The sequence below is a fragment of the Pleurodeles waltl genome, chromosome 1_2 (assembly GCF_031143425.1).
Source record: "Pleurodeles waltl isolate 20211129_DDA chromosome 1_2, aPleWal1.hap1.20221129, whole genome shotgun sequence".
NCBI classification, from domain to species: domain Eukaryota; kingdom Metazoa; phylum Chordata; class Amphibia; order Caudata; family Salamandridae; genus Pleurodeles; species Pleurodeles waltl.
Genome location: NC_090437.1, coordinates 984,727,794 through 984,742,748, shown reverse-complemented (window position 1 = coordinate 984,742,748; position 14,955 = coordinate 984,727,794). Strand labels below are relative to the sequence as shown.

General features: G+C 43.1%; 1 protein-coding gene across 3 annotated transcripts in view; it reads right to left on the bottom strand.

Moving 5' to 3' along the window:
* TEC (tec protein tyrosine kinase) overlaps window positions 1-14,955 on the bottom strand; it is a 495,677-nt gene that overhangs the window by 9,280 nt on the left and 471,442 nt on the right. For all 3 annotated transcript variants that reach the window (XM_069201615.1, XM_069201617.1, XM_069201620.1), the window contains 4 exons: window positions 8,296-8,512; window positions 4,334-4,398; window positions 2,950-3,068; window positions 2,642-2,799 (listed from right to left, as the gene is read on the bottom strand). In XM_069201615.1, coding sequence (XP_069057716.1) covers window positions 2,642-2,799; window positions 2,950-3,068; window positions 4,334-4,398; window positions 8,296-8,512 — 559 coding nt within the window. The remainder of the gene's footprint in view (window positions 1-2,641; window positions 2,800-2,949; window positions 3,069-4,333; window positions 4,399-8,295; window positions 8,513-14,955) is intronic.

The following is a 14,955-nucleotide window of genomic DNA, read 5'->3' as shown; positions in this document are numbered from 1 at the left end:
GTCCTACTACACGATGATTGAGTTGGAGGGTGCCGCTGATGAGGGGAAATCCTTCACAATGGCAACAATTTATTTGCTTCTGTTGGCGATGGCGCTGATGAGGTCTTCCAGCATGGCATGTTTGGTGGCCGAGATCATTTTGTGGTGGCATCTCAGGGCAGGTTGGAACATGCTCTAGATTTATTGTCCAGGCTTATTCTTCATTTGTGCTCCAATTGTTTGCAGTGGTGTTTCAGCAGTCTGAGATCCTTCGTGTACCAACTTCCCTGGGGTCTAGATATTGTTGTACTTCTGTGTTTGAGAGGGGCCAGGTAGTTGGTGCTAGAGGTGATTCAATTGATGAAATTCTTGATGGTTTAGGGGAAGCTGTTGCTGTGTTCAGTTCAGTGGGTGTTCCAGCTCTTGTCAGTGATACTGTTCTAGTTTTGATGGGCTGGTCTTGCGGTGGTGCGTGCACGTTTGTTGGATTGGACTGGGATGCTGAACTTGATGAGGCTAAGGTCTGTCAAGGAGTCTGATGAGGGCTTGTTGACTCTAATATTGTCAAAGGTGGTGACATTAGGTTCCAGACGGGGCGGGCAGGCAACGTAAATAGATCCCATTACTCAATGAGTGAGGCCCAGACTTCAAAGGTCTTCCATGAGTGATTTTAAGTCTTCCAGATGGGGTGACCTTAGCTATGACATGAAACTTGAGTGACAGGCGTTTCATACTGGAGGATGACATGCCCATGGAGGTGGTGCAGCTGATGGGGTTCTTGTGTATGATTGTGATATTGCCTTTGGATTTGGGAAGTCTGTCTAGCCTGGAGACCTTGTAGCAGCCAGGGGGTGGCTGTGGCAATGTCAGGTGCTGATGCAGGGTTCAGCTAGGCTTCCATGAGCAAAAATAGGCCAGGGAAGTTGTTGTGCAGCATGTCCCAGATCTCTGTGGCATGTTTGGTGGGTGAGTGGGTGTTGAGTAACATGCATGTGATTGTGGATTGTTGAATGGGTGGTTGCATTTTGTGTGAGTGTGAGAGACTGGGGTGTTGGGTGGTGTTAGTGCAAGTGCTGTGAGTGTTGGGTGTGGGTAAGTACATGATAACTTGCAGGAAGCACAGGAAAACGCTCCTTTGGCATTGTGTAGAGTGGGGTTGTGAGCATTAAGGGTCACAGCAGGGTAGCAGCAGGAGAACCAGGGTTCCCAGTGCGGTGTGAAGTCCAGCTGTGGACATGCGCGGTTGGGCTTGTCTTTGGCACGCCAGCGGTGCATCTGCAATGCAGCCTCTATTATCTAGGTCCCATAAAGGGGAAGAGTGATGTCACTTTCTGTGCAGAAGGATGATGGGAAATCCAATGATGTCACTTCATGTGTAGATCGATGATGGAAAACATAGCAGACACTGTATTCCTCCTGATACTTCCATTGTCATGAGTATTGTTTACTGCTCCTTTCTATAATAACCATTTACTTGTATTTATTAATACAGTAGGCAGAACCTCAACATTAAAAGAGTATCGGACAGCACTGGTGTGTCAACAATCTTTCCTAGGCAGTGAATGAGTGATTGTATTCATACGAAGTGAGCCTACTCTGGTAACAGCCCATGTCCTCTTCGATTTAGTGCACAGCAGCAGCCAGCTCTTCAGTTGGATAGAAAATGAATAGAGTTTGGGATAGCCAGACTGGGTTCTGAAGAGCATCCGAGTGTTGTACACAAGAGTTATTCCTCCAAATGTGATACAGAAAACTGGTGCTACAACAAGCATAGCAGTACGTGCTGTTGAATGTTTTGTCAATATTTTACCCATAATTGAGGTGACAGAGCACACATTTCAATGTGCATATAAATGTTCAAATTCTTTAATTTGGCGATTGTCAGAATAACAAGTATACTTAATATGCATATCAATCTGAGGAATTAGTCTCTTCACTCCAGATATTTGCAAAACTGTTATCCTAGGTCATCAGAATTTTATAATGAGCTGCACGCAACCAACTTCGCATCAAGGCACATATACAGGCATTTTGCGTCACTGTTATTGCATATTCAGTGGGATTTAAACCAAAACGAATCTTTACCAACCAATAATACAAACAAATGCTACAGAAATAAAATGGAAAACACATTGCACAGCAAACAGAACAACAATACCAGTTTGTTTCATTTCTTCCAAAGCTTCTTTGTGCTATTCTGTATGGCACCAGACGCACAATTAGTGCAACTCAGATTTGCCACCAATGGCCAATAGATTTTACAACAGATTTAATAAACACTAGAAACGTGCTGAGCTAGTTGTGGGAGTTTACCAAACAGTACTTTTTTCCCAATAGTCTATTCTGCTGCAATTCATACAGCTGGGTCTTTGCACTGCCGGGTAGAACCTAAGACATAAGGCTAACCGTCTGAGCAGGGAGATCATGATGGGATCACTCACATATTAATCCCTTCCCAAATGGTGCCTTATGGATCAGCATTTTGATGCTGTACACACCTTGATGCATATGTGTGTCCAGGAATAGTTCATCTTGCATGGGAGGCGGGTGGCCTTGTGCCATCACAATGTTGTAAGCTCATGCCAGACCTATGTCAATATGACTGGAAAAATCAGCACCTGGGTTATGTTGTTAACTTTAAATGCACACAGTACAACCTTACCTCATGCCAGCAACTCATCATTATCTGATATACGCTGTTATCTGCCAGCTTTGGACGATATAGCCTCTGCCCGTGTGTCACCCTGGTCACCACTTCCAAGTTGGTGTTATTCTCAAAGGGCATCTTGCCCTCTGTAAAAACCTCCCACATTAAAACTCCTGGAAAAGAATATACAGTGACGTGAAAAAGAGCTGAGGTGATAGTTATCTGGTCAAAAAGACATCCAACCCACGAATTAAAGAACAAAAAATGTTTCATATTTCCAAACATGTAGACTCGTTTTTAGCAATCATGAGAAACAAACTTACCAAACGACCAGACATCTGATTTGCTGCTGAATCGGCTATAATTAAAAACCTCTGGAGGAGACCACTTCACAGGAAATTTTGCCCCTGATGAACTTGTATACTGGTTATCGATGACGTACCTTTAGAAACAGAGAGCTCTGTTAGAGACTACACTTTTAGATTGCAATACAAACTGATTAACTGGGGACATGAAATATCGGGCTAATGGTCTCTGATATACAATTCCCAGTACTTTAAAAATCGGAGTTCAGGTGTATGAGAAAGTGATTCATTGGTTTGGACTCCTCACTCATTTAGTCTCAATTAGCCTTTCCGAGGATGCCCATGCCACTGTATATTCCTCCCTTGGCACCTTTATAATGCTGGAGTCCTCTCAATAATGTGTGCTATCAGAAGGCATCACACCATCCTTATCCAGGCCTACTTCGATGGCTTGCCTGGCCTGCCAATAGGCAGGTTCAGTTGCAAGCCCTATGCTTTAATCACAGAGTCGTTGCATCCCTTTCACTAGCCACTTTCCTGCTAATATCGACTCCCATATTTTTCACTCATCAAATAACTGCTTCTTAGCATTCCCAGAATCCACTGAGAAACTGAGGAAGAGATTTGCCTTTTCAGCTTTAGACTTCTCTGTTTTTTGCCTCAAAAATCTTTCCCAGCCACAAGTAACACACTCACCTTTCACAGTGAGTTACCACCCCTGCTGCCTAACCACACAGTGGCAAGCTCCTACGTGTGTTACACAAGCAGTAAACTTCTCATCAGTAACATCATTTTCACAAGAGCTATGCACTATTGTTCTGAAAAACACTCAGTAGGATTCTGACTTCGTTTAAGCAATCATCCTATTTTTACTATTTTTTCATGAATGGCTCACACACTAGGACATCTGGGTGCTGCTGTACACCGCCTAGTGCACGTGCTCTTCCGTAAACACTTGGACAACAAAAGGGATTGCTTCGAGGTTATTTGTAATAAGAATGAAACAGGTCGGGATAAAGTAATGAACACCTCAATGTTCAACAAGCAGCTCCTTATAAGAACGTTTATTTAAGCAATTATTTTACACAGGAAGGAAATGCGGCAACACAACACTGAAATGTATTCCTTGTTTGTATATAAGGGTGTAGGAGAGGATACATTTATTTCACAGGATAATCAAAAAAATCGTAACTATCAAGAGTGCTGGTGCTGTTGATGAGTTACCTGAGCAGCCTCCTGTGTACACAAATCACACACAATGCACACATTATGTGCAGGAGCCATGTAGGAAAACTACACAAAAGTTTTGTAACAAGAGAAAAAGATGCAATTCAAATGTGTCTGTTTGGGAACTAAAGTGAAACGTGACATTTACAATATAGGCCCACGGAATAACCCCTACCTTGCCATCCCAAAATCTGACACCTTCACTTCTCCCGACTCGTTCACTAAACAGTTTCTGGCAGCCTGAAAAACAAATCAAAGTAATTTTAACAACTGGTCGAAAAATAAACTTCCTGCGTAATAAACTGAACAATGCATCTTATTCATACAAAGACATACAGTCTTTGTATAAATAAATCCATTAGGGTGGAGGAGCGTGGCCCTCCCTGCCAGCAGTAGCCGCTGCAAATCCTTTAACAAATGAAACGATAATAAACCATTTTTATTATCGCTTCTTTTGTTAAATGGGGGGGGCATTGGGGATGACGAGATGATGCACTCCCCTTACTGAGCATGTACATGCGCAGTAGGCTCTCTCCAGCCCGGCAACACAGTTGTCGGGCTGGAGAAAGCATGCACAGGCTCCCAGTCTGCCTGGGAGCGTCCTGGCTGGGCACCTGTGTCTGCCTGCAGCGACTGGAGAGGAAATAAAATGTTTTCTTTAAATTAATTCGTCCAACCCCCCTTACCTCCCCTGCGCTACCCCAACAAAGCCCCACGAGCCACTCCTGATGACATGGGCACAATTGTGAGCTTGTTAAATAAGTTTAGCTTCTCCAATACCCTCTTCCCCGTCAACACCACCCTTCCTCTAATCCGCATACCTCGGCGGTACCCAGATCTAATTTACCACCAGCTCAGAGCAGGCAGTAAATGGGAGTGTTAATTGACACAGAAATGGGGCTAACGTGCTGAATTTTACTCAGAAAACCGAGTCCATGAGGTTATTCTCTATTCCCTGCGGATTATTTCACACTAGGTGGTTTTAGCTGTAATGATATTAGCAAGAATTGATCATTAATTCCTACCACCTGGTGTCAGTACCTAAATCTGCCTCACTTGCACATGGGGGACTCAGTTGGCTTATAGATATCAATCTTTCAGTATTAAAACCAGGTAGAGCCTGCATATCCCCACAACCTTAATGATGAAACCGAAAAGGGCTGTGCATTTAATTACTAAATCTGAAGGTGATGCAGGTGAAATAGCATCTCTTATTTACGCAGGTTGTTTCCCCCCCCCCTAGGTGGATCACATCATGACAGAGTGTATTTTTCTGATAATGAGAATCCAACAGAGTTGTACTATTTTCATAGGGAAAGAATAAAGGCCTTAATAATTATGTTATTCAATATAATTTTTTATATTTTCAGGTCAGAGTCTGGGAACTGCATCCTACTTAAAATGGGCTGAAACCAGTCACTTAACCCAATCCAAAAATATAGGCCAGGAGACTGCACTCACTGGATGTCTTAGAGCTACAAAATTCTATTCGAAGCAGAAAGTTAACTCAACCGGAACTACTAAATTGCTTGAAAAAGAGTGGCAATCCATACATTGTATATAGAAGCAAGTTGACTGCTGTTAGACTAAGGGCCTGATTTAGAACACAGCTGATGGGTTACTCGGTCACAACGGTGACAGATATTCCGTCTGCCGACATCTAAATGCATAGGATACAATGGGATTTAGATTTCAGCGGACGGGATATCTGTCACCGTTGTGACGGAGTATCCCGTCCACCAAGTCCTAAATCAGGCCCTAAATACCATGGCAAGCCACAGAGCAGAGCTTTGCTGGAGAAGCTGCGGAGAAGAGCACAAAGTCACACATACTCTGGCACTGCCTACAATGGAGGAGTGCCTAGAAGCAGGTCCTAAATGAAACTATGGTGTCCTGCCTGTCAATCTTTTATAGTGCCTGCAGCAAGGCGGTGTTGGGCCAAAAACAAGATGAAAAATCGAACACACAACAGTTTTGTCAGGCTTGTCAAGGGTCTGTCTTGCAGACTCCGCATCAGGCCACAAATTTTTACCAGCGCCTGGTATAAATGAACTTCATGGAATGGGACCTGTGGCTAGGAAGATATACAATACTTCAAGTGATGGATCAAACACAGTAACCTGCTGCAACTCAATCTCCATGCATGAAGGTGTAAAGTGGGCTGTTTATGATGAAGGAGCTTGCCCTGCTGCTGCGACAGATGCTCCTTCCAAAGCCACAGCCTGATCGGCAGGCAGATGAGCATGTCCAGAAGTTCTGGGTACTGCATTCTCCTGGCTCAATCAGGAGCCACCAGGGTGACTTGGGCCCAGTTGTTCCAGACCTTTTTTTTTGTTTTAAACTGCGTTGAGGGGGGCAAGGACGGGAAGTCATACTGAAGTCCTGTGTTACATTCCAGCCAGAATGCATCTCCTATTGAGTCTTTCCATCGAAACTCCAACAGACAAAACTTTCAAGACTGCGTTTCTCTACTGTGGCAAAAAGACCTATCCAGGGTTCTCCCCCATTGTTGAAAGATGCCCTGTGCCACCATGGAAAGTAGAGGCTATTCATATTTTGCACATGTCACCGGCTGAGCCCGTCCAACATGGCATTCAAGGATCCCATGACATTCAAGGACCTTGCCAGGTGGTTCACAAAAAATGCCGATGCTCCAGCCAACCCTAGAGATGCAGAATCTCTTGGCACAGTACTGAGGACCCCACTCCACCCTGCTTGTTGCAGTAACACATGGCAGCTGTGTTTTATGTGAGAATCTTCAGCACCCTCCCCTTGATGGATGTCAGGAAGGCTTTCAGCACTAGATGAATGTTCCAAAACTCTAACAGACTGATGTAGAGCTGAGTTTTCACCAAACTATTATAGTCCTCTTATCTCACCCTCCCTTTGATTAGCCCCTAACCAAGCAGTGGCATATCCATCAACACCACAGCTCTGGGAAGGGAAGGGAAGGGAAAGGAACCTGTCACTGGTCCAATTATGGTTGAGTGTCCACTGCTACAGATCATGTGCAGTCTCCTCCGAAATTTGAATAGCATCTGATGGGCTTTCTTGGGCTGGACTCACTGGAACCACACATTCCAGCATAGAACCCGCATATGCAAAGTAGGATGCAATGGGCTAAAAGGTCAAGCACCATAAGACCTGCTCTCAACAAGAGCCGGGATCATAGGCCAAATATTCTGGACTCACTGCAACAGAAGGAAGACCCGGAACTTTAGAGTATCCAGGACAGCTCAAATTAAAGGAATCTTCCACAAAGCAGTCAGGAACCCCAATGATGTCAGGAGGTATGCCATCCTGTGGAGTTGGTCTCTGACTGACTTTGGTGAGCCCGCCTTTAACAGCCAGTCATCGATGTAGATGAAAACTGGTATCCCTGACCACCAAAGAAAGGAACCGATCAGGATTTCCAGGCAGAAGATTTCTCACCTTAGAATAATCAGTCCACACAGGGCTACATGTCACCACCTAGTGGCACAATGGAGCGTTGGCGGCAAAAGCTTTCTAGATCCAGTCTGATGCCTGGTGAATATTCTAAGGGGAGGCATCTGTGGTTAGAAGTATCGCTCAGAAATTTCAGTCAAGCTTTCTGGATGCAGTCTGATGTCTAATGCATGTTTTCTAGTGAAAATCTGCGGTTAGGCGTATCAATCAGAAATATTTGTTTCTATATCAAGTCTCCTTAAAAAAAAAGCAGTCAAGCACAGCAGCAGGCACATAATATGCTGCTTTGCTTGACTGCTTTCTTACAAGACTTAATAAAGTAACACGTATATTCTTGATATTGAATGCAGCCTCCAGTGAATTGCTGATGAATCCATTTAAAATGTAGTGCTACACTATGGAGTGGAACTTTTAGTTGCTGAGAGGATATGTCTGCAGCTTTGTTTGGAATTTATTGACTAGGTTTGATTATAACATGGAATAAATACGGAGAAGAGAGATTACAGTACATGAGAGAAACAGAAGATGAGACAATGTATAGAGTGAAATACATCCTACTAGAAATCCATCTAATACATAATAAAAAAGGGATACCTTATTTTATATTACATTTGTGTGAATTTCTGATACTAGACATAAATCAACTAAAAGTGATAGGCAACAAAAACGTTTGGGCATAACTTATCTTACCAGGTCTCTGTGGATGAAGCTGTTTTCCTCCAGGTAGTGCATCCCATCGCAAACATCAAGGCACATATTAAGCAAAATGTCCTTATGGAATTGCCCATGTCTTTGTCGAAGATAGTTCAAGAGACAGCCATGATCCATAAACTCAGTAACTATGTACAGAGGTCTTGATTTCGTACATACACCATAAAGTTGGACTAGTTTAGGATGTGTAAGACGCCTGAAAAAATAATATTGAACAGCATCTATATAGCTGTCTTTACACATGTATACAAAATCCTCTATCGGAGGGACAGAGAGTTAAATCAGTTGTTTTTTCGAACTACATGAATTCACAAAAGAATGTGCTCAGTATTGGAGCCAATATCTCTTATCAAATGAATAAATTACTTACCTCCAAATAAAGCATCTTTCAGAAATTAATTTTATACAAAAACATCTGATCAAGGTGTTCCAACACATTTTTGTCTTTTAAGACATTCATGATCTTGACTTGTGCCGTGCCGAAGGTCACATGACTAGGCTTCCACCACTGTATGCTTGCTTAAAATAGTGTTTTCCTTCATCAGTACTGAAGTTCCATTTAACATGAGATTGGCCTGACATCGCAACAGGGGCTGCTCCTCCATTAGGTCAGAGGAGCGTCTTCCCCTGGCCAGCCCCGGCAGCTGCAAAACCTTTAAAAGAAAAGGATAATAAAGATTGTTTATTATCCTTTTCTTTTAAAGGGGCAGGGCCACAGGGTTGAAGGGCAGCGCCCAGCACTTCCCCTCACTGCATGGTATGTTTGGCCAGCCGTCTTGGGCCGGCCAAACACACATGCACAGTAGGCTTTCTCAAGCCCAGCAACATAGTTGCCGGGCTTGAGAGAGCCTGCACAGGCTCCCAGTCTGCCTGGGAGCAGCCTGACTGGGCTGTCTCAGCCAATCCTGATGCTGCTTTGAGCAGTGTCAGGATTGGTCGCAGGGCAGGCTGGGAGCCTGTGCCTGCAGCAGCGATGAGGGACAAAGGAGCGACGAGCGGTGGAGGAAGTTAAGTGTTTTTATTTTGATATTTCTTTTTTATTTACACCCCCCGTGTGCGTGCTGCCCCGCCCCTTCACATTATCGCCAGCCACGACTGGTTGCAAGGACGAGAATGGGAGGTATCAAACATTAGTACACAGTCCAGTACACCCTAAGCTGCCTGTAACAGCAAGTATCATCCCTGTCTGGTCACATGTATACTTGTGTTATGTGGCTGATGAAGTTCACTTATTTCCCCATACCACAATGCGTCTTGCTATCTTTGAATGCCACATGAACAGCAGCAGAGTGGTTCTGCCTGCAGGAATCCCTCTGCTAAACTACATTTTGCCCTTTCAGTATCTATGGAATAGTTGTAGCTAGTTACATAATATTTACTAACTGCATGTATTGTCCGTCAAACCCCTCAAATTGGGGGCAGATATTAATACTTTAATTTGTAAATGGGATTAGCAATTTAAGCTTTTCTACTGTCCTTCCATGGGTAATTACAAGCTTAATAACACCTCTGGACCATGGAGGGAATCTAATTAAGATATGCAGATGGGCATATCAATGCCCAATTACCAGCCCAGCTTCAAATTATTCTCGCATGATAGAGGGATTAAGTGGAAGGAGATATTATGGGTCTTATATGGAAAAGTTACACAAGTTATGAGCTGAATTAACATTAGCCTTCTCACTACTAGAGCTTTAAAGGACCTAGCCCTGATTCATTGTTATCTGGCAGATGGAGTCATCTATGTTGGCAGGGCAGAGGAATTAAGGTGTGCCAGGCCCAGACTATCCACCCATCAAATTTAGAAATGACCCCCAAGCTGGCAGTCATTTCTAAAGCACTGGCGGGAACCACTGTCCCGGTGGTTCCTGTCAATGCTTTTTAAAGTTTGCCACGGGCCCTATGAACATGACGGAGCCCTCTGTTTGAATTTATTTTTTTTTCAAATAGAAAATACCCCCATTGTAATGGGAATTTTCTCCTGTGGTGAGGGGGGCATTAGACAGTTTTCACTGCCTCTTTCTGCCAGGGTTTTCCTGGCGGTGATAGGCAGTGAAAACTGACCTCTATGTCCAGCCATCATAGTGGTGTAACCAAAGTAGACACGCAGGACTCTCCATCATAATTACACCTTGGGTCTGCCCACATCTAAATTTGATAGGCAGACCATAATCTTGGCAGTAAGGAAAAAAGGAAAATACGCATCCAGCTTATCATTTTGACATTTTCATCTCCTTAAAGGCTGATCAAAGAGACTTTAAACCAGGACAATTGTTCTTCAACACCACTTTGCGCGACACAGGTTTTGTGTTGGACCTGGTGTGCTGATTTTTCATTTGAAAATGTTTCCAAGCCTGAAGATATAATCCCTGACTGGATTAGCATTTATTTCAGCACTCACTCGATGGCCTTACTTCGGCTTTAGGTCCGGGTGAAGATAACTGAGGTCCCTGGCATTGTGCTATTTTCACTCAAATTTAAAAACTCGGATAGATTTTTATTACGATGACCTTATACACTGTTCCTTATGGAAGAGTTAGTTTTTTTTTTAGTAACTCTTATACATCTTTGCTTATTATTTTTCTTTTTTTGGTACCCTTGTTTATTCCATGGGAGACCATGGGCAACTATTTAAAATTATTCATGAGCTGTCAAAGAACATAAGAATAGCATTTAGCTGGTTTGATAATAAAAACAGGTCGTGGTGTACATTTCTCCCACAAGCTTATTTTCAGACTTGTGTGAGATGATGTACAAGACTACATGGTAACAGGCATTCCTAAATGCCTTTCATCATTTTACAGTCAGATTTAAGGTGAAACCCAAGGCAAAAAAGATCACAATCCAGTTCTTTTTATTTCCTATCCTGTCAAGCGTTCACTGAAAGAGCTAAAAAGGGACGTTCAGTAGCTGTGGATGTAACTACAACAGTTGCTACTATGAAGGAACTATAATAACCAAACTAAATTGTCAAAATATTTTTCCATGAGAGATGCTGTAATTTTACCTGTCTTGATATGGGAATATCAAATAGTATCATCACTAGCAGGGCATTAACAGGAGTAGCTACAATGGTGCTGTCATTAGCAGCGTGTCAGACTCCAACAATAGATCCTGCGGAGGAATGGTAATAACCAACCTAAAACGACAATCTAGCTTTTCAAGGAAAATATAGCACTTTCTGTGGCTGGCGCAAAGGATCATCAAACTCTATCATCACCATTTTTATTATTCTAAATGTGATTTTCATATCAGATGGACTTTGGAAAGGAACAAATGACAGGCTAACATTGGGAGCAAAATATTAATTCCATGGGTGGTCCTCAGCATGCTCATTTGGATTATGAGTGTCCTCAAAAAGAGGATGTGACAAAGCACTTTAACCTCTTTTCCATGCCTTTATATTACCCGGGATCTTCCTTCAACTACTGTAATGTTAGTTGTTTTAGTTTCTGTACTTTTCCTGTCCACTTGCCAAATGTCAAAATTTCAGAAAACAATTTGTGGATACCGGGCATAATAATAATAATAATAATAATAATAATAATAATAATAATAGTGAAGCTTGTAAAGAGCATAGCTACTTCAAGGTGAAGTGTCCCAGTGCTGGGGCCCAAGATCCCATGTGCTACACACTCACAGAAATTAACAGATCAATTCTACCAAACAATAAATCATTGCTGGCTATGAGAAAGAGGGTGGCTAGTGCTTCCTTGGTACAGACCACTGTTATTTAGCTTTGAACAAATGAAACATTATGCCATTTTTTGACAATCAGTCTGTGCAGTTGATGATGAGAAATAAGTTGCTGATGGAGACAAGACTATTTTTTAGGGTCGAGCCTGTGATAGCATGCACTAGCACATGTGCTCACTTGCGAGACGCTGTAGTAATCAGTAAAGGGCTTCCAGATTGCCCTTGCTTACTATTTGTTGGTTGCGGTTTCAGTCTTCCTTTTCTGCTTTCTAAATGGCCGGTGCGGGCTTAAGGTCACTTCCACTCGTTCTGTGGAGCAGGGACCAGGCACAGATTAATCAAACTTAATCCATGCATGTCCGCTGCTCCCGACATGATTAAGGTACTATTTCTTATCTGTGTGCTCTTGCCCTATGCCAGCGATGGTGTACAAATAATGCGAAGGGAGGGATTAGCTCCCAGGCTCCGCTCCCCGCCGACGAAGATATGCCTGTGTCACTGCCAGAAGAAACATGCTTTAGTTGAACTTGTTTTTTTGACAACAGCTAATCACTTTCCACTATAGCAGCGTCAGGAATTCCCAGTTGGGCGCTCAGCTACAAGTTCCTCTTGAATCACCTGAGTCACCTAATTCAAAGTAACGGCCAGGATGAGTGGGTGTGGAGGCAATACATAAAGCTTGCGTGCCTCATAGGCCACACACTACCCAAATGGTAGTGATAGGGTACCTCACTACCAGGTGCAGGACTGGACGGTCTCCTTCACCCTTCTTAGCCAGCATGTCTGCCGGAAGGCCGCAGAGCAAAAACTGTGCCCTCCTCATCACCGTGACGTCCTTACACAACTGCAAACTCTTCAGAGACCTCTATGGCCTGGGCTTCATGCTGATGGAGCACTTTGACTTGACAGTGCAGGAGGTTATGGACACCTATCACGAGGGTATGCTTTAGGTCTGCTCATTCCGTGGCTGGAACTGCTCCACTGATTCTGTAGTGTTGTGCGAGCCAATTAAATAACTGGGAAAGGTGAGGGTCTGGCTTGGATCTAAGAACGCTCGCACTAGTGGAGCCATGGCAACATTTGCATGTAAAGGGTGCAACAAACCTCATGTAAAAATCTGGAAAAGTATTTGCAGAATTCAAAAAACGTGTATTTCTTAAACATAAGGAAACGTTTCACCTCAGTATATCAGATTGTATTCGTGCATTTAAGGATGTTTATTAACGCGATACGTTTTAGACATGAACTTGGAAACATTCACGCCTCACTTCACATTGATGACAATGTCATTAGTTGTCATCAAGAGCTCATTGAAAAATAATAAACAAAAAATAGTGCACAGACACATCAAATTCCACTTCATCCAAAAATAAAACAAACAATCATGTAGGACCAAAGTCAGAAGTGGAAAATGATCATCTAAAAATCATGCACTACTTCTAGTGTCCATCAAACAGAAAGTGTGTGACTGGCAAAATCGTTCCCAGCAGGACAAAATAAAATTGCAAAGTTTTAGTTTTTAGAGTTAACTTTATTTTATCTTCCCAAGTTTTCTTTTCTCACTTAGCAATTATGTTTTGTTTTTGCTTGTAGGCACTGCTATCAAAAGATGACGATTATCTTGTTCTAAATATTGCAAAGCGGCATTGTTTCTTTCCTATGTGTAATTTCCAAATGTATGCTTCAACACATAATCGCGCAGTATACCTCAATCCACCCCACTCCAGTACACCCAACACACCTCACCCCAACTCACACCAATCCATCCCAATCCAATCCACCCCGCTCAATCCAATCCACCTCATCCAAACTCTAATCCACTTCAAACCACTCACCCAAATCCACTCACCCAATCCAATCCAACACACTCCAATCCTCCCAATCCACTACAGTACAAACTACCCTACTCCAATCTGTCTCAATCCAATCCAACCCACTCCAATCCAGTCCATCCCTTCCAATCAAATACACCCAAGTTCAATCCACCCCATCCCACCCCAGTTCAAACCAGTCTAATCCATCCCCACCCCACTCCATACCAATCTAATCCACCCCACTCCACTCCACTGTACTCTAATGCAATCCACGGAGTCCAATCCATTCCACTCCAATCCACCCGACTCCAGTCCAATCAATTCTAATCCAATCCACTCCACTCCAATTCATTCAAGTCCATTCCACCCCACTCCACTCCAATCCAGTTTAATCCACACCACTCCGATTTACCCCACTGTAATCCAATCCACCTCAACCACTCAACCCACTCCACACTATTCCACCCCACTCCACTCTACACCACTCCAATGTACAACACTGCATCCTCCAACAATCTCTACCACTGAACTCTACAACACTCTACTCCTCCTAATCCACTCTACTCCAACAAATCCATCTATGACACTCTACTCCCCCACTCCACTCTATGACACTCTACTAACTTTTAGCCATGGTGAACAGCAGCCACACTGGTGTACAACATGGCAAAACACACTGCCAAAGCCAATAGCAATAGCTTGTATTGGAAAGACCTATTGGCTTTGCCAATGCTTGTTGTCAGCGCAGCAAGAATTGTCCATGATCAGAGCTTTGACAGCAGAGGAAGAGAGTGATTTCACTAAGACAACGTAAAACTTTACATCCCTAGAAAATATTCAGCTTTACAATGGACTTATAACAAAAGGATCACATTTTTATCACAAGTCCTCAGGGGATTCGACTTGTATCCTGAACCACTAATGTTGTTGTTCCTGGTGACGTCATGGGAGAAGGGCTTACTATCAGGAATTCAAGTGAACATTTGAATGACCATCTTTGTAACCTCTTTAATTATTCTGGCGTTGAAACTCCAAACAGCGGGAGTATTTGAGTCTGCTGCAAGCATTCATTATCTGCCTTCCCACTGTGTTGTATGCCTTTCTGTTCCGGATATTTCATCCCCTTATT